Source organism: Diadema setosum, chromosome 4 (assembly GCF_964275005.1).
Source record: "Diadema setosum chromosome 4, eeDiaSeto1, whole genome shotgun sequence".
In the NCBI taxonomy this organism is placed as follows: Eukaryota; Metazoa; Echinodermata; class Echinoidea; order Diadematoida; family Diadematidae; genus Diadema; species Diadema setosum.
Window position 1 is genome coordinate 26,610,434 of NC_092688.1, and position 22,122 is coordinate 26,632,555.

The 22,122-nt window shown below is 39.8% G+C and overlaps 1 protein-coding gene across 1 annotated transcript in view; it reads left to right on the forward strand.

The window, feature by feature from the left end:
• The window catches only part of LOC140227059 (membrane-associated transporter protein-like), a 42,229-nt gene extending 31,376 nt beyond the window's left edge, over positions 1–10,853 (forward strand). The window contains exons 3-4 of the mRNA XM_072307492.1: positions 9,599–9,774; positions 10,587–10,853. Coding sequence (XP_072163593.1) covers positions 9,599–9,774; positions 10,587–10,853 — 443 coding nt within the window. The remainder of the gene's footprint in view (positions 1–9,598; positions 9,775–10,586) is intronic.
• Positions 10,854–22,122: the final 11,269 nt, after the last annotated feature.

A 22,122-nucleotide genomic window follows, 5' to 3' on the forward strand; every position in this document is an offset into this window, starting at 1 on the left:
TTCAGTTATTGCAACCGTATAGTAAATTTCACTATAGCCACCTTAGATCTGCGACGCCAACGCTAAGACGACGCTGATTAGGCCAAAAAAAAAATAAAAAATCGATAGTAACAATGGTGCTCTGCACATGCGCTAGACAGCCGTTTCCATTGTCTAACCCGGGAGGCTGCGTCGAGCGTTCGCGTCGCAGATCTAAAGCGCGCTAAAATTCGAAGACGCCTGCTTGACGCCGATATGTACGTTTAGACAAGCGCGGGAGTAGGGGGAACCAATGTGAAAAATTCGGGAACCCGTAAACTCCAACATGTCTACCCTCCGTCAGATTATCTTCGGAATACGTTTTAGATCTTTTCTCTTGTGCTCGTAGCCATTACTCACGTTGTTACTGGTAAAGATCTGTGATGAAACCACATTAGCTAGGGTGGAATCGAAATGCAATAGTATGATTCCAAACGGGACGTTTATTTCTTCTTTTTTCAGAACCATTTTTTTTTCTCTGTTCGGGAAGTATTTATCTTTGCTTATCTCCTCTTGTAGACATGTTTTACTTGTATTTTCTTATAGCCCTACGAATTAAAGCTACAGAACAAGTTTTATATATATATATATATATATATTTTATTCCATAGGCATACTAGCTGGAAACTCAAACTTAGGTTATCTTAGGTAGATTATGACATTTGACGACTATTTTTTCGAAAGGAGGGAGGGAGACTTCCATGTAACAAACAGAGATGTTAATAAACTCCCTTGGGCTCACTGATTTAAATGCAACGCAACAGAGGGATCGCAGGTTATGTTGACTCTTTGGATACCGTCAATTGGTCATGTACATGAGTAAATACTTCATGGTAAAGACCCTACAGATCAATGATTACATTTCACGGGAGACGCCTCTCTTTCTTACTTTCTCTTCCTTTTTCTTCTCTCTCCATCTTTCGTTCTCATTCTCCTTTTCTATCATTCTATCTCCCTCCATCGCTCTTCCTAATTGAGACTGCGTCCATAAAACACCTGTTCTGATTATCGATCGCCGTCCTGATCAATATGGGACGCAAATTGGCGGCCGCGGCGAAGACGCGCGGAGAGAGACTCGGACGAGGTGGAAACGAACTTATTCGGTGGAAATTGCAGTCAAGTGCGATGTTGAGTTGAGTCATGTCTAGTGGAATGGAGGGGGGAGAGGCGGGCGATGGGTAATGAAGGTGGACGGATGATCCAGATAGGCTGGACGAGAGGCAAATTGGGAGAGAGGGCTGATTTTCATGGAAGTCAATCGAAATTTAGAAGGGTCTGAATCTCGGCTTGGTATCCCCTCTAGGTGCGAGACGATTTATCCTGCACGGACGATTCTCCGAGAGAAAAAAAAATGTGCACAATGAGAAAATGAGAGAAAGAGAGGGGAGGGGAGAGGGAAACTACAGATAGTAATATAGATAGATGAATAGATAAATAGAAAGATAGATAGATAGATAGACAGATAGATAGATAGATAGATAGATAGATAGATAGATAGATAGAAAGATAGACAAATATACAGGGAGAAATATATATATATTTATATAAGATAGAATAGATGTAGAGGTAGGCGGATAGAGAATTAATAAAGAGAGATAGAAAGATCTAAAGAGGAAGATGAAGATGGAGAGGAGGAGAAAGAGTGAGTGTGAGAGAGGGAGAGACAAAGGAATGAGCAATACCACTTTTGAGTGGTGACCTATCTGAGTTTCATGTTTCAAGTGAAATTTGAGCTAATATCTGCTTGTTGTATAGGTCATCTGGAAGTCGTGCACGGTACAGTAAAGCGTGTTACTTTAGTTATAGCAGTGGTGGTGCGGTGCTGATGACACCTCTTTACACTCCAGGTGCACTGATATTAATATTGTTGGTGCAATTCTGGTGCCGGTGATTCTTCACTAGTGGTATTTATTGGTGCTGTGATGGCTAACTGATGGCTGACTGGTGCTTATTAGACATATAGTGCGGTTTAATTTCTCCTCAACCTTTATATTTTTTTGGGGGGGGATTTGGGAAGAGAAAATGAGAAAGACGGAAAGAAAGAGAAAAAGACAGAGAGAGACAGAAAAAAAGAAAAAAGAGCTGACAGTAAAAACGACATTAAAAAGAGTGATAGAGAGAGAAGAGGAGAGAAAAACAGAGACTTCAGAGGAAAAAAAAAGACTACACAATTTTTTTTCTGGAGACTGGGATTAAAGAATTGATTGGAGTAGAGGGACAAAGCAAGAATGAAATGGAGAAACGCAGTTGAGAGGAAAAAACATTAAATGATATATGCTTGATAGGATAGGCTGATACAATCTTTAAGAGTGAAAGAGAAACAGAGAGAGAGAGAGAGAAGAAAAGCGAAGATAAAAAAGACCCAGTGTTCTGTGCGGTAAGATCAAGAGGCATGCAGCGGAAGATCAAATAGAGGAAATGAGGGAGGGAGAGATAAGCGAATAGAACTGTGTGTTTCCACTATGTCGTTATGATGACTATTAGAGTTGAATGTTATGACTTGTGAAGTTTGAACTCATCATGGCGCCATGACGTAGATTTCAGAAAGTCGTGGCAAAATCCAGTGTTGTGTGGAATAATGGTATGCGGTGGTAATAATAGCAGTGATGGTGTTGATGCGCGGCGATGCCGTGCTGTTGACGTACACGATGTCATGGTAATGCGCCCACATGTATATCACGCAACACCAGTGGTGATTCACCGATGGTGTGTACTGGTGCTGTGAGGGTAATGCGTATTGGTACTGTGAGGGCAATGATGGTGCTGTGAGGATAATGATGGTGCGTATTGGTGCAGCTGTGAGGGTAATGATGGTGCGTATTGGTACTGTGAGGGTAATGATGGTGCGTATTAGTGCTGTGAGGGTAATGATGGTGCGTATCGGTACTGTGAGGATAATGATGGTGCTGTGAGGATAATGATGGTGCGTATTGGTGCTGCGAGGGTAATGATGGTGCTGGGGGAGGTTGTGATTGCCTCTCACATGAGTGGTTTCTCCTTAATCAGTTTTTCAATCGACATTATTTAGAAACGAGGAAACGCAAGGAAAGAGTGGAAATGAATTGGGAAGAAGAGAGAGAGAGAGATGGAAAAAAAGCTGAGATGAAGAAAATAAAGTACGTAATTGATGTTTGTGATAGAGAAGAACAGTGAGAGGGAGAGAAGGGCATGATAGTGTAATAAAAAGGATGAGAAGTGAAAAAATGGAAAGGCAAGTGATAATAAGTTTAAAAAAAAGAGAAAATAGGAGAGTAGAACGAATGATAAATATCTACAGAGAGAAGAAAGAGTTGGAGATGAAAGAAACGAAAATTATAGGCCTTCAGAGGAAATGTGTCTGCGTGTAATGTGATATACCAGAAAATAGGGCAGAGGCGTTGTAAGAAAACAGTGACATGAGGGAGTAACAAGATTTGAGAAAGAAGAGACGAAATTACACAGTTTTTAGATGTTAAAAGAGAAAATTGTGAAAGAGAGAGAAAGAAAGAAAGAAAGAAAGAGAAGGTCATAAAGGAGAAGAGGTGAGAGAACTGAAAGTCATTTATTATGTGTGTTCAGGGAGGGCAACAGATATTAAGAATAAGAAATGAATATGAAAGTTAAAAGAGGTATTGGGTAGAGAGATGGAGGGGGAATAGACGGATAGAGATTGAGGGTGATAGTCGAGACTTTCATAGACCTGGCGAGTCTGACTTGCACCCTTTTCCACCCGGAGTTTGCAACTCAAACTCTGTGTCATATATAGAAGTACAGTAAATGAAATGAAGTGAGCCTAGCTGAGATCCTGGCATTTTGCGTTCAGCAATCGCGTCACGATATACCCTTTCAAATTACAATCGAAAGAACATCCTTGGTGTCAGTGTTTTATCTGCCCCAGCTCTTCTTTCGCGCATAAACACCAGCGTGGAGAGCAATAAAGAGGTGATTACGGTTGATTTCTCATAAAAGGAGACTTTAGAGAGTGGGCGAAGGCAACGAGGTCGGATAAGATGAAAGATGCCCGAGTCGCGTCGCCCGTATAACGGGAGTTTTGGAAGGTGGAACTTTGTCACTGTGCGTGGTGGTGCTGTCTCTCTTCCATTCACACCCCCCCCCCCCCTTCCCCATTCGTTTTCTCGTTGCATTATTGGTAATTTACCCATAATGGAGTCGATTAAGGACGAGTGGAAACTCTTTCTCCAATCATGGTAACTAGGAGTAAGACACCATTTCCTATTCCTCCTATTCCTATATATAGTCTTGATGAAGATACCCTTAAGAAGAGGGGATGAGGGGGGTGGGGTGGTTGTTACGTAACTTTTTTGGCCTCTGCTTTCTTGTCATTTAGGGGATATTGGCTCACTTTCTTCAGCAAAGGTTATATCATTGTATTTTTCCGTCCTGAAAAAAAAAATAAATGAAACAACAACAATAAAAAAAAATCTTCCTTCGATCTTGATATTGACTATCAAACGCGTTCATAGAAATAGGAGAAAATAGCGGGATTTCTTAGATGACAGCACATCACCACGATCCTTCCGGATCACCACTGGCTTCCCATCCAACAGCACATGAAAATTGTAAATTCAGAATCCTCCTAGTACTGTAGTATACTCACCTACAACGGCTAACGTTTTTCACGGCCAAGGACCCACGCCTTGTCTGTCCGTCTTCGTTCGTCATTAGCGAGCTCTAGATCTGCGACGCTAACGCTAAGACGACGGTTACGTTGACTGATCTCCTCTCTACTACCTGCTACGCCGTTTGCAAAGTAGCTTTAGATTACGCAAGCACGCAGCCTATATACAGTATAAAGTAAAATGGCGCCCCCGTAGGATCATTGCATCAAAGGGCTCTCTGCGGTGTGAATTTGAGCGGAGGCAAACATGGCCCAGAACCGACCGTGCAAACTCAGACAACGCGAGATCAAATTTGTAGAGCAATTTTGCGCATGCGCTGAACAGTTTTTTTTTTTTTTTTTTTACTCCGAACGTCTAAAGCACCTTAGTGTCAAATTGGTGATATAGAGCCTTCCCCCGTTTGTACCCTCAAACTATGGACAGCCTCTGACTGTTGTACACAGTGAGAATATTTGAAAGCAGACTAAAAAAGAAGATAATAAATATATTATATATACACATAAAGGAAAGAAAACAACATTCTGTTCGACGGTCTGTCAGTAATTGATGAGGCTATATACATACGTAACGTGATTTAGTGTGTATTGTGTTCTTTTAATGAAAGTAAGTACATCTGCTACTTCAGCGAGAGGTATTCAATATATTTCCCTGTCTTCGTGCACAGCGCTTTGTGAACGTTCATTATTTTGGTTATGACTTGAAATGACGGACCAACCAGTATTGTCGAAAACACATTGTTCGAAAGACGCGCAGTTCGTAAATAAGTATAGTACATCATGCACTATTATACATCATGCGAGATCATACTTTGTTTAAAACAGACTAACGTGACATATTCTGTTCTCATTAATGAATTTTGGCGAAGGCCTTAAACAATGTAAGACTTTAACCGTGGTTCTGAGTCTGGGTTAGATCTGTATTAATTCACATGTATTGTATTCATTTGTTTATTTTGAATCCACCTATTCATATCCTTATCAATTCGATTATTCATCTTTATATTAATTCATTTATCTATCCAATTATTAGTGTAATTACTTATGACTAATTGTGTATAGATTGGTTGAAAATGTATTCATCTATTGATTATTTTCGTATTTAGATATTTGATTGGACGCGTAGTCGTTTAAAACTGTTTTGTTGACTTGCCTGCATTCTCTTGTAGAAAAAGGAAACAAAAATGTAATCATTTTCCTTTTTTAAAATCTAGTTACTTGCTTACGTACGGACCCCTTTCAGGGCGCTGAACTTACAATGGATGACCCACGTACTTCTCACACAAAATAAGAATGTGGCCTCAGTGCGGTCAACAACACGTACATGTAGAAAAGGATACCATCTTTACGAAATGTCAAGTTGTGACGGGACTGTGTTCGTTAGATATAAATGGTGCAATATGGACTGCGATAAAAGGTATATCACTTCGTGGTCATCGTTTCATGATAATATGACTCAACATTCCGTCGAATTGCATATTTGATAAAGTCCATCACCCTTGATGGTTAAGTGCAACATCTTGCAACTTCTGGCAGTATTTCCATCTGTTATGATCGAAACCAGTCAAGGAGAAAGAAACAAAGTGCAATTTGTTTTGTTTTTGTATTAAGATGTTGGGATGACACCAGAGATGCTCGTGTGTGCGATAAGAGGAGCAACTCGTATCAGAGCAGAACTTTTGAATATCGAATATTTTACATTTTCAGAAAATCTAACGATGATAATTGGATGTGGCTTTCATAATTCAATGTCTGGTTGATACTAAAATTTACATAGTCTTCAGTGTTCCTCTTCACTATAGTCTTAATGTGTACACCTCCAGAGAAATGAAGACATCCTGTACTTTGTGTATTATATCTAACAGTTCAGAAGAAAAGCATAAGGCTAATTTGTCTCATCGTGGTATTGAATTATGTCATGAGTCTCATTCATTGATATTACCAAGCTGTTGTGGTCCAGTGGATAAGAACATGGACTCTCAAACACGAGGTTCCTCATTCGATCCTCCTTGTCGGCAGCTGTTGTACCCTAATCATTTTTATTTTTGTTCTCATTATTATTTTGTTCTCATTGCCTAGTCCTGCGGAGGGGTCTTAATGTCGTAGGTCTCTCTTTTTTTTCTTCCCTAGCTGTCACTTAAAACATATGAATTGAAAATAAAATCAATATCAATGTCCGAACTTTGAGCTAAATCTTCGAGGGGCAATAACTTCACATCTACTGATGATGAAAAAAAAGTGTTAACCTTCCTGCGACGACTCTGTGATACTGGAGGAATGCAGCTGTCCCGACAAAATATATCCACTGGCTATACCAGTCTAGAACCCTGCCTTTGTGAGGCCCATTCACCGAATTTTCATTGAAGTCTTCTCGATTCTGCCGGAGATTCATTGAAAAGCGACATTTCTCTTCATGTTCTTCACAGTAGAAAGCAAAAGTCTCCCTGATTTGGGTGTTATATCAGCCTATTGTGTTGCATGTAATAAGCACATATTTTCCCCGATTTCTCTTTGGAATATTCCTGATGTTCATGTGGAAATGTTGTCCCTCGTGAAACAAAAATAAAGAAAGAATTAAAATCGGTTGCTGCGCAATGGCGGACTGATAAAAGTTGCGCTTGACTCTTATTCATATGCACGTATCAAGTTACAACTGTTATCTATTTACTTTTTAAAATTTGTGGGTTAATGCTTTTTTTTTTCATTTATTCATTTATTCATTCATTCGTTCATTCATACATACACACATACATACGTAGGACACTCTACACACATACATTTATTTATTTGCATTCATTCATTCATTCATTCATTCATTCATCTATCCATTCATTCATTATATTCACATGGTTCAGTTAGCTTCCTAGTTATCTATGGAAATTTATTCATCCCTTCCTTGATTGAATTTAGCCCGTCATCACGATCCTACATGCAGGAATATTGCGGATTAAACACGAATTAGTCAGCAGCTGTACCATGTTTCATCCATGTGGAAAGATAAATCAGCTACAAAGAGATTTCTTTCTTTATTTGGACATTCAATCACTGAGTTTTGGTGACGCTTCTGATGACGCCACCAAATAAACCGACTTCATATAATCACTTTGCCTTGTGAAATTCTTCCTCCATTTTTGGTCTTTACAAACAGATGTCGTCGTTTTGAAGTGCAGACGCTGAACTGTCAAGCGTTCAAAATCAGTATTGACTGAAATTTCAATGCCCAATACCGAACCTCCACAACATTTATAGTTTCCTTTGATATTCACTTCATTAGATTCTTACTTCCGTGGCGACGAAGTCTCCATTCAGCACAATGTGATTCTAACTCTATGTGATTTGTTCATAGCGGTCATGACGTCGTCCTCCTTTTCCCCTTCGTTGTATCTATTTTTTTTTTAAAAAAGTCACACCTACTTCTGCAGGGGAATGAGGTGCGAGTTTTGTCCAGAAAATGTTCTTTGTATTGAGCCCCTTTTGTTGATAATACTTCGTGTACCAAACTTATGTTGAAGGAAAAAGTGTCCCCTTAAAAAGAAAATAGCAGAAGGAGATAGAAAATTCTAATCTGAATATGTAAGACTTCAGTAAGACGCTTTCAGAAGTCACTCGATGAACTTTAATGTTGTGTGCCGTTTGTATGGAAATGGAAAGGGGAATTATTTGCAAGCGGCTGTACTCGGCTAGGATATACATGCATGCAGTTAAGAACCTTCTCCATCGTATATAGTAGAACTTTTTCCAATGTGAGCCGAGACGCAATTTGGGCACCCCCTGTGCGCATATTGCATAAAACGTTCCCTTTTAGCCTGATAGCCCGGCTTGCATGCGGCAGTAATGGGCAAAACGATTCCACGTCGTTGATTTGATTTCTCGGCGAGCCTCCCGGATGACACAGCAAGGATCCTGGCATCAAGCGCAACCTGGGCTCTGCGACGTAGACTCTGAGAAAACGACAACAACAAAAATTGTGGAAGAAAATGTCTTCTTCGTTTGGTCGTTCATTTGCTTGTGTGTCTGTTTTTAAGTGTTCTTTGAAAGCGAGATTGATTCGTTATCCCAATTATTTCCTGCAATCCTGACTCAAGGATGGCACAAAGCATAATACAAGAGGAAAAGTAAATCAGTAAAAATCACCGCTGATTGGATAACGGGCAAAGTCGATATCCATTACCAAGCAAACGGAATGTTGTATATCATATACCGGTATCTGAACGAGAACCCCGTAAGCATGAACTGTTTATAATGTGCTATACTTGCACATACACTTTGTATGCGCAGAAAGCTGCATTTCTGAATAAATGACAAAAGTACTATGTATAATCCGTCAACAGCCAATAGCAGTCTTCCCGGGGAGCCCCTTAACATCCAGGGTAGCCTCTCAGCATCAAGGGTAGCCTCTTCTGTATGCATGTATGAGCACTCTATTCTTGACGATCCTAATTATCATCATTATCCCAGAATTTTCATTGATTATCCTGATTCCCTAATCTTTCTGTTCTTTTCACATAAATAATTTCATGGTGGTACATGATGAATATTTATGGCAGCACAATACCTAACTTGGCTGTCTATGGAAGGAACGAACATAAGTTTTCAATCGCCTTCATCCATTTTCCTTCCCTTGTCTTGCACCACATAATATTACGTCCAATCTGATCTGTTTTATACTCTCCTCTTGTCCATACCCTCCATTCATTTTCTGACATTTCTCTGACCTTTCCCCTGTTTCTTTATCTTTTTAATCTCTCTCTCCTTTCTTTCTCTAGACCTTTCATCTTGATATTTCCAATTTCTCTTATTCCCTCCTCTAAATTTCGTTCTGCCTTTCCACCTTATTTCCATTCTCTGTCTCTTTCACTCTTGATACCAATTTCTATCCCCTTTTTTCTCTCTTCTCAGCATCTTAATATTGCCTTAATATCTCACACGCCAAATCGACTGTTCTGTCTCCCATCATTCTCCCAGGCGCCAAGACGGTGTACGTGGGCAACCAGGTCATCTATTGCGTAAGCATGGCCCTCCTGGCCGCCATCCGCACCCCGTGGGCAGCGTTCCTCTTCTCCGCTACGGCGGGTATCGAGTACTCGACGCTCTTTACACTCCCTTTCATCCTCCTGGCCAATTACCACTCAACAGACACGGTGAGCTCTCTTCCAACTTCATTCATCCATCCATTCATTAATTCATCTATTTATTTATTCATTCATTCACTCATTCATTCACTCACTCACTTATTCATTCATTTTATTGGAATGATTCGATCAAAAGTGGATATACACGACATATTCCGTGCAGTTGTCCATGCGAACTACCTTCGTCAACGACTGAGGGAAAGAGAACTGCATAGTCATCGTGTCCATGATGAGGGGGATAAAAAAGAACAACAGTGATAATGAAAATTGTAACGATAATTGATAATGAGTTTAATGCAAGATCAAACAAATGTCAAATGACAAAAAGGAAAAGAGTTTTTTTGTGTGTGTGCGTGTGGGTGTTCAACCGAGATAAGACTGCGGAGAGATTATTGAGTGTATGAAACAATTGAAGATATCTCTTTCAGTAAGCATTAAATGATGTCCAAGATCTCCCATGATTCCCCAATGATCTCCCAATGAATAGAACTGGTTCAAAACAGTGTGAGCCGATAGAGGCATCAATGAAATAACAAAGATAAGATCCATGAGAAATCAGTTACAAACTGTGCTCACTGTGACAGATCCCTGAAGAACTGAAGTGAGACTAGAAATGATTTTAGTCCCTCGGTACGTGTTCAATGGTCTCTACAGCGTTTCCGCAGAGACAACATTTCTATATGGATAAGGAGGAGTTGAGGACTGCTGTGGGATCATACCTATAGTGTTTGGTTGCTCAGTAGTCTCCGTCCTGTTGAAAGAGGCCTGTATGCATTAAACATTTCTTTCACCATTTTTTATGCTGTCCCGTATCGTTGCAGTTCTACAAGACGAGCAGCGCCACACACAACGAAGACGAACTCGACGTTGAAGATAGCAACAGACAACAGAAGCAGCCCATCCGGGGCCTCGGAACGGACGTGTCGCTCGTGCAGAGCATGGTGTTCGTTGCGCAGTTCTTCCTTTCACTCTGTATGGGGAGCATAGTGCACGCCGTAGGGAGCACGGTCGCAATCGTGGGTGCTGCTTGCGTGCTAAGCGGTTTGGGGGCGTTAGCCGCAACCCAAGTTATGTATGCCGGGTTATGATACACTTACACTTCACAGAATTCCTACATTGTATATCAAAGTGAATTTTAGAGAAACAGAACCCCTTAGTTTATCAGTGCAAAGTGTAAGAAATAGAATATATTCATAGAATATGTGGGACATGTACACAATATGACAGCTATAATCATGAACACAACGCGAGACATGCTATAATGAGTAATGGTAATATTTTGTGTGAACATTTGGCTATATAGGTGTAGTAAAACAAAGGTAATGAATTAGCTGATAGATTTAATGGAATAAAAAAAAATGTAGCAAAAATTTGAATTCATTTGCGAGATTTACTGATGAACAATGATGTGCGTATGACGAGTATAAGTTCACGCGAGTGTGTATGTGCGTTTGATTGTGTTTGTGTGCTTGTGTGCGAAGTCCTGATAGGACGTTAAGGAGAAGTACAAAATTTGGACCTGCAACAACGTGTAATGCCAAAATGTTGAAATATCACAAAGAGGCTTTTTTCCGCGCTTATCAAAGAACACGAATTTCTCCACAAGGTATATACTGTGACGTTACACACTTAACGGCCTATGCACAGTACTCAAGTAGCCGAATCGTAGATTTTATGAATGTTTTTGTTGCGGGCTGAAAATTACATAGACATTTCTCGATACCCGAAATCTATGCACTACTTAAAGACAAAATTTGTCAATCGCTTTCCATTCTAAAATGATAATGGAAAAGCAAATAATGCAAATCCTACTCTGGCACCAGGGACACAAACTTTAGAGAGATCAGAAAACGTGGTCCCATATATGCCGAATATATTAAAGATTGACCTTCATTGGGTTAATGGCTCGATTAATAGACAGATTTATGTTCAAACAAAGTGGACCACGACGAAATGGACTGATCGTTTCGATAACTATCCTTCAGCGCTTACATCAGGAAGGATGCACCTATAGCCTGAGTAAGCAAAAATCTTTATTCTTATATTTCATTATCAGTACAATCGCATTAGCTGTTGAACAGTATTTTTATTACATTGATAAAGTCGATAACATTCCACTGATAAAGTTGATGAAATTGCAAACGCTTATCGCAACCCCTTATTGATCTTTGTGCAAGGCCTTGGTTTCGTCACAGTCACTGTCACAACTTTTGATTTTCGGAAAAAAACCCAACAACCACCTAAAACTGTTGACATCAAACGCAAGAAGTATCCTTCTTGCCTGCGGAAATCAGAGCCTAATTTTATACTCAACTGGATATTCAATAACAAAACGGAAAGCCAGCCGGGAGCGTGTCCACATTGTGTTTCTTTTGTACTTTATCAATCGCAGCATTAGGGGTCCACATTTCAAAAATGGATGCAAAAAGGTAGAAGTACAGGAGCACAAGATACGAATTGGTTAGATGCCCTCAACAAGCTTCAAGACAGGACCCCTTACCTCTTGGGAGATGCCGAGGTTTCTATTCTTCGTCCGTCCTTTTCTTTTGAAACTGTCCACCCAATTTTTGATCACATTGCTCCTATTTGAAGAAATTTCCGCGGCGATTCGATTAGAGCAGGCATCGTGTACCGGGCCGTCCAATCGCGCCCAGCTATAGGGTTTCCTGCCGGTTCGTCCCGCTCTCTGATTACTTAATATCAGGTTTACCAATAGAATCTTCCCCTCGACCGCAACCTGTGGTAGAATATACATCACCAAGATGAAAAGTGTCGGAGGAGAAACAAAAAGTCTGCACTTTTTTGAGGCTGTTACCATGGAACATGGTGGATAGAAGGGGAGGTTGGGAGAAAAGAGCATCGTACAAAATTTGGCATAAAAGTGACATTTTGCTGAATGAATAATTTATAATGTTGCTTTCAACGTAGTCAGGTTTTGGCGTTACGGAATTGTGTTGTATGACATGTGTTTCAATTATGAGTATATATTGTGCTTTCATAATGCAGTAGTTTGATTCTGGAGGAAAATGTGAAAATGAATAAATACTTGTGTATATTAATTGAAAACGACTTGAGTAGTTTTTTTAATAAAAGTGTGTGTGTGTTTCATGTCAGTGGGCAGTGATGGTCATCTGCCATTGCTGCCTTTCCTCAAGGCAGAGAGGAAACATCATCATCATCAACAACAACAACAACAACAATGAAATCCATTTTCAAGCCATGCAGTTCATTCATACACCTGTACACTCCTAAACTATTATGCCTTAGCGAAACTATTCACCCTTCTCTTTTACGACAGCCACACATGTAATTGATACCGAAAAAAAAAGGGCATAACCCGATGCGCAATCACCAAATATATATCGTAAATACAAGCGTGCACGCACACTTTTTTTTTCTTTAATATTCATTGATTTCATTGAAATCATTCTTGAATCAACCCATTTTGGGTGTGACATGAACAAAAACAATACAAATACAATTCAAAACACAAATCCAATTTTTAATTGATACTGCAGAAATATCTCTTCAGCATAAATTACTCGATTATGAATCAATCCCACCGATAATTCTTCACGAGAAAATATTGACATACGCCAAACATAGGATATCCATTGAATATATTAAATCAACTCACTTACAGCAGCAAATACATAAAAAACACAAAATATATTATCCAAATCTAGAATGAAATCATTCATATAAACCCAACCAGCCCTTCCCCTCCCAACCAAAACAGATCTTCATCTGTCCTAAATATTTAATCCTATCAATATCTTTCATCCTTCTTCAAATCAAAACACACACACATAATTATACACACACACACGCACGCACACACACTCACACACACACACACACACACACACACACACGCACGCACACACACATTCACACGTTTACATCTACATGCACGCTCCCACATCCCTCAGGAAAAAAAAAATACACACGGATCACAGGCGCAGACACACTCATACACAAACACACACTGACGAAGCTTTCTTATAACCACCATCATATTGATTGACTGCGCAAAATCGCATTAGATTTGGATATCACAATCTTGCATTATTTTTGACATGATACCCGAAAAAGAAAAAAAACGAAAAAAAAAAACGGCGGAACACTTCTTTTTTTCCTCCATTAACACGTGCAAGATAATAGATACGTGACATATTTTATGAACAGGTGAATTTGAAAGCATGATTTTAGTATTTGACAGTTGCGTTAGGATGAAAACACACGCACACAAACAGTAACAATAATATGACATATCCGTAAAACCCCAAAATCGGGCCAAACTAATCCAATATGACAGACATTATGTTCATGTTCATGTTCAATCGTGTCACACAGTCTTTGTCAAGCACGCTTTCTGAATATTTACTATACAGTACAGTAACTGCTATCCTTCATCACAATGCCTGTTTCTATTGTGGGACTTGAAGAACATCATACATCATTCAACCAGATTCTTTTTTTTTCTGAAACAAATGCCGATATCAAGATACCTCCGACGCTCTACCAAGACTAGTTACAATCATGGTCTAAATAATCTCAGATCATAATCATCATGTCGATGGCCTTCCCTCCGGTGATCTCTGGGACCATAATTGCGGTGTTACGTAATACGATACCAACGCCTTCGTATCTTATGACATCTAATTGTGGTTTACATCGTGGGTTGTACTCTGAGCAGACGGAAACTACCAATGTTCAAGCATGGTTAACCGTGCATGATTCAGCATGATTACTAACTTAATAGTTCCATGGATACACCTTTAAAAATCTCTCTCTCTCTCTCTCTCCCTTATATCTATCCATCTATCTCTCCTTTTCTTTTGCACGTTTGGATAAGAAGGCAAAGTAGCATAATACTATCATAAAAAATATATACCCTTTTAATTTCCTGTTATTTACTACATCTTTTTATTTGATAAATATCTTCTTTTTCTTTTGGTAATTAGTCTCGGAACATTACCTCGTATAACAATCAAGCACAATAGAGCTATCAGCTGGCTATACACGCCTACATCGTATTGTTACACAATGTGTATAATACATCCATACATAAAATTATAACTCACACGCATATTACGTGTATTATGCGCGGATTGCATGCATAAAATATGGTGCAGGATAACGGCACATAATCATCACTATCGTAATTTGGTGTCGTGGCAAGTGAAACGTCCTTGGCGTATGATAGGAGTGGAAAAATACACATCATAATAAAAATAAATGTTTTATACACAAGTTATACTACAATCTCGTGTCATTGATGTACGCAAACACGTACACACACGCACGGACACACACTCACACACTCATACACACACCCTTACACACGCACACACACACATATTCTCGAAATGAGAATTCATTTGAACGAAAAACGAAACGAACGCAGTCCAGTACAGTGACCCCCCCCCCCCCCGAAAATGAAAAACAGGCGAACGTGCATGATGAGCAGAAGAATTGATCATTTAATAACGACAATATACATGTAGGCCAAATGATTCATCGATATAGCATATCTGTCGCTATATTCCTGCAGTTAACCACAATATATTCTAAAAACCCGTGGCAAAGACAACTTAACACTATATTTCTGTTACAAACACTGAGAAACACACTCAATCACAGCATTTTGTGCATTTAACAAGGAGAAAGACGGACGATTACTGACATAGTGACACGAGAATCTACAATATAACGCAAACGGTACCAATTTTCTTTGCCAACTTTTGGCTATCTCGTCATCTTTTCAGATTATCCTTGTCGAATTATCTTTATGACACCTAATAACGACTAAACCATTACCCAGGTCGCTAGCAGGTCATTGTACAGTGGTTTTTTTGTGTGCTGAAGGGCGCCATCTACGGGAGAGAAAATTTGATCGTAGATCAGCATCATAGGAGCACTCACTGATTTCTTTCCTTCTTTCTTTCTTTGCGGAGGAGGGGACTACATTTAAAACAACAACAACAGCAACAACAACAACTCCGGTATCATCATAGAAATTCAATAATCCAAATCTTACGAAATTGAATCGAATATTTTCTATCGCCGTTTTGATATCTTGAACTGAATTGAACTGGGGAAAAAAACCCGCCAAAGTTGTTATTCGATATTTTCTTATTCAATCTGGAAGCCCATGGATTATTTTGCTTGTTACCACAAGGTGTCAATGCAAGTCTATCATTGTATGTCCCACAAAGTGTAAGTGATGACATTTTTTTTTTTTACGTGCCATGCAGGAATCATTCTAAGGCGAATACAGTCCATGTTAATGTTTCATATAATGTTTTCACCATCTCTAATATGTTTCGTGATAACTTTGACATTGCATTTAAATTTCTTATTCTATAATTATCTTCTATACTCTGAGAGTGCTTCTTCCGTTCCGGTTTGTTAGATTTGACATAGTTCATACAAGTCAATTTGACCATGGAGTAGCATCTTACTTTAAGCTATAATAAGAAGTGTGATATGACAAGGGATATCATCTCCGGTTTTATCTTTCTGATTAAAGAATCAAGGAGATCTCACTCTGAAAGACTGCCAGTGGTACAGCTAAATAAATTTCAATGAACTTCATACCCCCGAAACTCTTCATTTTCGTTACGTATCGTATCCCGCAGTATTCCTTTTAAATAGATGTTACTCTACGTCTCTGTTTGACATCCTTATCTATTATCAAAAGCAAAACCGAAAATATGCGACGTTCCACGAGTCTTTACCGACATCCCCACTTCGCGATAAGGCAGGCGTAATTGCGTCGGAGCCAGTCTAATTGCGTATCGTATAGCTTTGAATCGTTGCATCATGACGATATAATATACCTGCCAAATAGATTAGATAGAGAAATCAACTGCGAAATAGACTTATCACGATCATATTCACTAGCATGACATTGCTGTCACCATGTCTGCATTTTGTTTTGGTATTACCCGCTTTTTTATCAGTTCTTTCTAACTGATCTAATAAATGAGACTAACAGAGTTTTTCGTTTTCTAAGATTCTAGGTCTCTTTAGTTTCCTACTCTACACAATGAAGCTATCGTTACTTTAACCTGTACAGCTATACTCAAAATGCAGCGAACAATCAGTCACATCCATCGCTAATGCTAGGAGAACAGTAATTCCAAGCAGAGGGTTGTCTTCATGACTTGCAACAGTGAAAGTGAAACGAGCAGGGAATTCATACAAGTAAGGACATTTGACAGCTAAAATGTCAGTAGACATCTATCTAATAGCAGTCTTATGCGGAGATCAATACATCAATGTTGGTCACATGACTATCGTCATCGCGTATGTACACAAAAACAAACGCACACTTAGACATACAAACACTGTACGTACATAATGTAAAAAATAACAACAACAACGCACGAGCATGCACTCACAGAAGATAGAATCAACCTCATCTGGGAAAACGTTCTAGAACATTCCATTATTGTTTGGTCCCGACTATAATCACGCAAGTATGCGTCTCTATCGAGAAAAGTATGAATTTCGAGACATTTCGAGAATAGGGAATGCTTGCGTATTGTGATGTCATCGTCTCGCAAGTTTCTATCAAACCTCCACTATCCATCACTTTCTTTACAACATTTACGCAGTCTTTTGAGACAGTAAGAGCACTGTACTTCTTCTAATTTGATGACACCGCTGTCAGACAGTGTGTTCCTACACCTATAGCGAGCTTTAGATCTGTGACGCGAACGCTAAGACGACGCTAATAAAGGCAAAAAGAAAAAAAAATGTGTTGTACACATGCGCGGGACAGCTATTTCCAATTGCCCGACTTGGGAGGCTGAGTCGTCTTAGCGTTCGCGTCGCAAATATAAAAACTAAACTCGCTTCAACAAAGAGAACGTATATAACAGAAGTTGGAGTGAGAAGTCAGGAAGAATAAAACGTGGTTTTATTCATGATCGCATGCAGAATCTTCATGATTGACATGGCGACAATAATGATGGTGGTGATGTTATAGGTGATAAGATGATTTTTTGGCTTTGATGATGACTTTGCTGATTATGACAGTAAATATGACGATAATGGAGACGACAATCTAGATGCATGTAATTCCACGATGACGACGTGTCCGGAAATGATTTGCAGTGGCCAATGGATGAAATTGAAGTTTAAATTTTGCTGCTTCTAAACTAAAATGACACGAAGCTTTGATAACCTTCCGGACGATTGCGCTACTCATACCGATGGTAATGAAATGCCTTATATTGGAATTCATCAATCATGAAATTATAAAAACAAACATGACGGCGTCAGTGACGTTGAAGGAGTATATAGCAGAAGAGCATGTCAGCTTGGAAAGATTATTCTTTAGGAAGGCACAAAGGGGGGGGGGGGCGTTTGCCCCATATTGCGTGGTCCTCCATCCTATCTGACAAACTAGCTGCACACTTCAACACGACTTCTTCCATTGAAAAGAGACTCCTGAATCATGTGACAGCAGGGCCTTTTTCGCCTGGGTACGAATGCTTTGTGGCCACAAATCAAGGCGTAATCAGGGGGAATTAAGGAATGTAGGTTCGTCCTCCCTCACCACTCGTAAAAAATAAAAAGGTGCATAATGTGCTTGAAAGTCGTACGCAATTCGTTACCCGTGGCAACGACATCCTTAAAAGGGAAAAAACTCAACTGGGAATGAAAGCAGTGATAAGTAGGAGCATCATCATCGTTACGTGGATCGTACGGAGTGGATGGAGAGGGAGAATGGAAACAATAGAGAATTTAGATTCTGGCGGAAGGATCAAGAGCAGACCAAGTAGTGTGGAACATACACCTGTGAGAAATGAATATTCAGTGTTTACGCAAAGATTAAGGTATTGTGTTTCCTTCTTCTTCTTTTTCTTCCTCAAGGTTTGACAGAGGGAAAAAAAAGGTGATGGAGGGGTAGGGATGGGTAGCTCCCGGGGGAGGCAAGGAGAGGGAGGATGTTTCTAATTTTGTGTCTTGTCGCAGGAAATCCTTCGCTGTGTCTCCATGTCTCTCTAAGCTTCTTGTCAACGGATTGCGTTTTTACCCCTTCTTCCGATTATTTATCTTCTTTGTCGATGTTGTGAATGCATCGAACATAAAGAATGTTGCTACACCGTTTATCAATGTGCAGGTAAGGTGAAATTTAAAGTAAAAACAAACAAACAAACAAACAAACAAAAACCCAACGCAGGATGTACCCTTTAACCTTACCCTCCCTGTACCACGTTGCGAGTAGCTTTCCCGTTATCACACACCGGTGACACATTAACACGTATAAAGTTTCAGCACCACGTTTCTGTTGTTTGACCAAATATAATATCTGTTTTTGTTTTTGTTTTCCTCGATTTTTAACATGATTTTAGCATTCTTTATTAATGTCCAATAAAGTACAGTGAAAAGTATGTTTTCAGTTGAGTATTATGTCTTTCATTTGTTTTGTAATTGCTTGTTTCGTTCCAGAGTTGTAAAAACCTCTTCATTCATATTAAATAGATAGAGTGTTAGTAGTAATGACAGACTCACCAAGTGGTTGCACATTACCAAGGGGGATTAAAGTCAGCCTTTTCTCATGTTGCAAATGTATTCAAAATTCTTTCGGATTTTGTGCAGATTGGATGAATTCAACCAGTTTCTCCTAATCTTTTTCCAATAAAAGATGTGCAGTGAAATTCAGTGTTGCCAATTTGATGATGGCAAAGATTAAATTTCTGCAGAAAATTCCGCCCAGGAGTTCATGGGCTAGATTGTACATTTTTACGTAAAATCTATAACATGCGCCAAATTATATTTGAGCTGCAGCGATTTGATAAAAATTGATGAAAGAGAAGAAAACATGCATACAATTTGATTGATACATACACTGTATATACAGTATATAATTCCATTCATTCACAAGTCGTCAACTTTCTCGATGAGATATGGCCAACAATGGCATGGTATACACATAATCTGTATTTAGTAGATTTCCAAGAAAGCATTCTGAGAGGCAATCTCTGATTTTAATCCAGAAAACGGCAGGTGGCAGTCTCTTCCCCTCTTTCCCTTTCCTTTATCTCCCCGCCCACCCACCCCACCCTCCCCTCTCTCTTCTTTCTCTGATACTAAAAACAATATGTCTGAAGACAATCAATGATTGCGTCTTTGTTGTGATAGTGCAGGGATGAGGATGGTCACTGATGGTTGTGGAGATATTGATGGGATAGAAAGTCAATTTGGCAAAGAGGAAACAAAAACTCGAGATAACTATTAAGAAGCGTTTCGTCCTACACCGCTGGGCTACATGAAGTTAACCACATGTTATATCAATAGCTCTAGGTCTCACACCTGTCGGGCATTCCTATTAAAGACATGAAACTTTTGCCCCCCCCCCCCCCCCAAAAAAAAAAAAAAAAAAAATCTAAAGGAAAACGTGTCTGGCCTCCAATGAGGTGGACTGCTTTAAGAGAAATCTATGTTCTTCAACAAAACAAGAACAACATAACAAAAGCAACACAGATAAAAATCAGTATAAAACAAAAGAAAACACTGAGCATCAGGATAGGCCATACATCCCAGTTCAAAGTGATTTGTGTATATTTACTCATATGCGCGTGCACGACTGCTAGGGATACGTCCCTATCCCTACCCAAATTTCACAAATAAACTAAATGGTGGGAGGTTTAGCTCGTCCGTATACCACGTTGATAGTAACTATATATCAAAAAGTATTTGCTTATGGACATGTAACGCCATCTACTTTTGTACATTATCTCTGTTGCAAGAATCAATGTTTCCCCTTTTGACCAGCAATGTTTGAGTTTTCTTGCCCGGTTAAAAAAAAAAAAAAAAAAAAATCATGGTAGATATAGCAGTGTCATATTTTTGTCACCTCATACGTCAGACAAACTGTCCATTTACAAAGTTTTGTGCTATTATAAAAATCAATGGGGCTAAGTAAGGAAAGGCTTTATGCCTTCCTACTTGATCTCATAGGTTAATACTCCTATCGGGTCAGCACGACTCACAACATAATATACATATACAGGAGTGACATAAGAAATATCATGCACATCGGCTTAAATCAGTGACTTTGCGAATAATCTATTAATTCCGATTTAAGGCAGTGACTTTAATTCGCCTCGCGATCGACACTTCTCGCCATGATGTTCTTCCCGTCAATGTCATCCTCTGCGAGTGTTTGTGAGGAGGGAGCTCCGCGGGCAGCTGGCCGAACCTGGCCCCCGTCGAAGACCCAGTTGCTAAATTTAGGACGTGTTATTTCGGTACTGCCCTTATATCAAGAGGGGACCTTCCCGGTTGTAGACGGGGAAGAAAACAGATGAAGAAAAAGAAAATCAAGAAGAAGAACTGTGTGCGTTCATGGAACTTGTCTACAGGTCACATCGTCCTCGTCAGCTTGGAGTGCGTGCTGCATGCGCGTTCCGGTGTGTCACACCAAAGCTTTGAGGCCGGGGGAACCTCACACAGAGATGCCCATTTCGGTTCAACTGTTCAAGAGACAGTCTTCACCTCGACAAGATTTTGTGATTATAAGCTTGATCACCCGAGTCACGAGGCTTATCTGGGGCACCTTTTTCATATCTTGCGCTATAGTCTGTATGTTCAGAACAATGTAAAGGATCCAAATTGAAGAGGTCATGTGTGACAGCGCATTTGACGTAATGTCGTCCTCACGGTGCATCCACTGACCTCTACTCTTACTATACTACTCTCTTCCAGATCAGTGAGTGCATCCAACCGTATAGTTTGTAGGAGTTGAGTGGTCACACAGAAGAGGTTTTACCTTCGCTTTAACAAATAGAAGAAAGGATGAATACCTTTGTATTGTACGTCTTAAGCCCTCTGTAAAGATTGACATTAACTGTTTTGAGGAGGAGATGCATACGCCCGTTCTGGCTGGTAAACACCTTGGTACTTTGAAGGCGCAGTCCCACACGTAAGGGAAGGCGTGAGCTCCGAGTGAGAAACAGCGGAAGTTGCGCGTAAAGACGCAGCCAAGGCATTGACAGATAAGCGGAGAGCCAGGCTCTGAGCACCTGGTCCAGACTTTTCAAACAACATCGGCAGGGGGATATAATCCTCGCCGAAAGATACCAGCAGCTAGTGGGATTCAAAAATCCGACGATACTGCCGAGAAGCCGAAAATATATTCCTTTGAATGAATCGGCGATATCCATGAAAAAAGTTGCGCTGCTTGGCAACTTGTCGGCATTTATACCACAAGACAAAGTGAGAGTGCAGTGCTGGCGCTACCCGCGGGATTGTGCGGATGAAGTTCGGATCAACTGTAGCACCAGTGTTTGATTGACTAATGAGGAGTTTTTTATCATTCGATCCTCTGATCAGAAC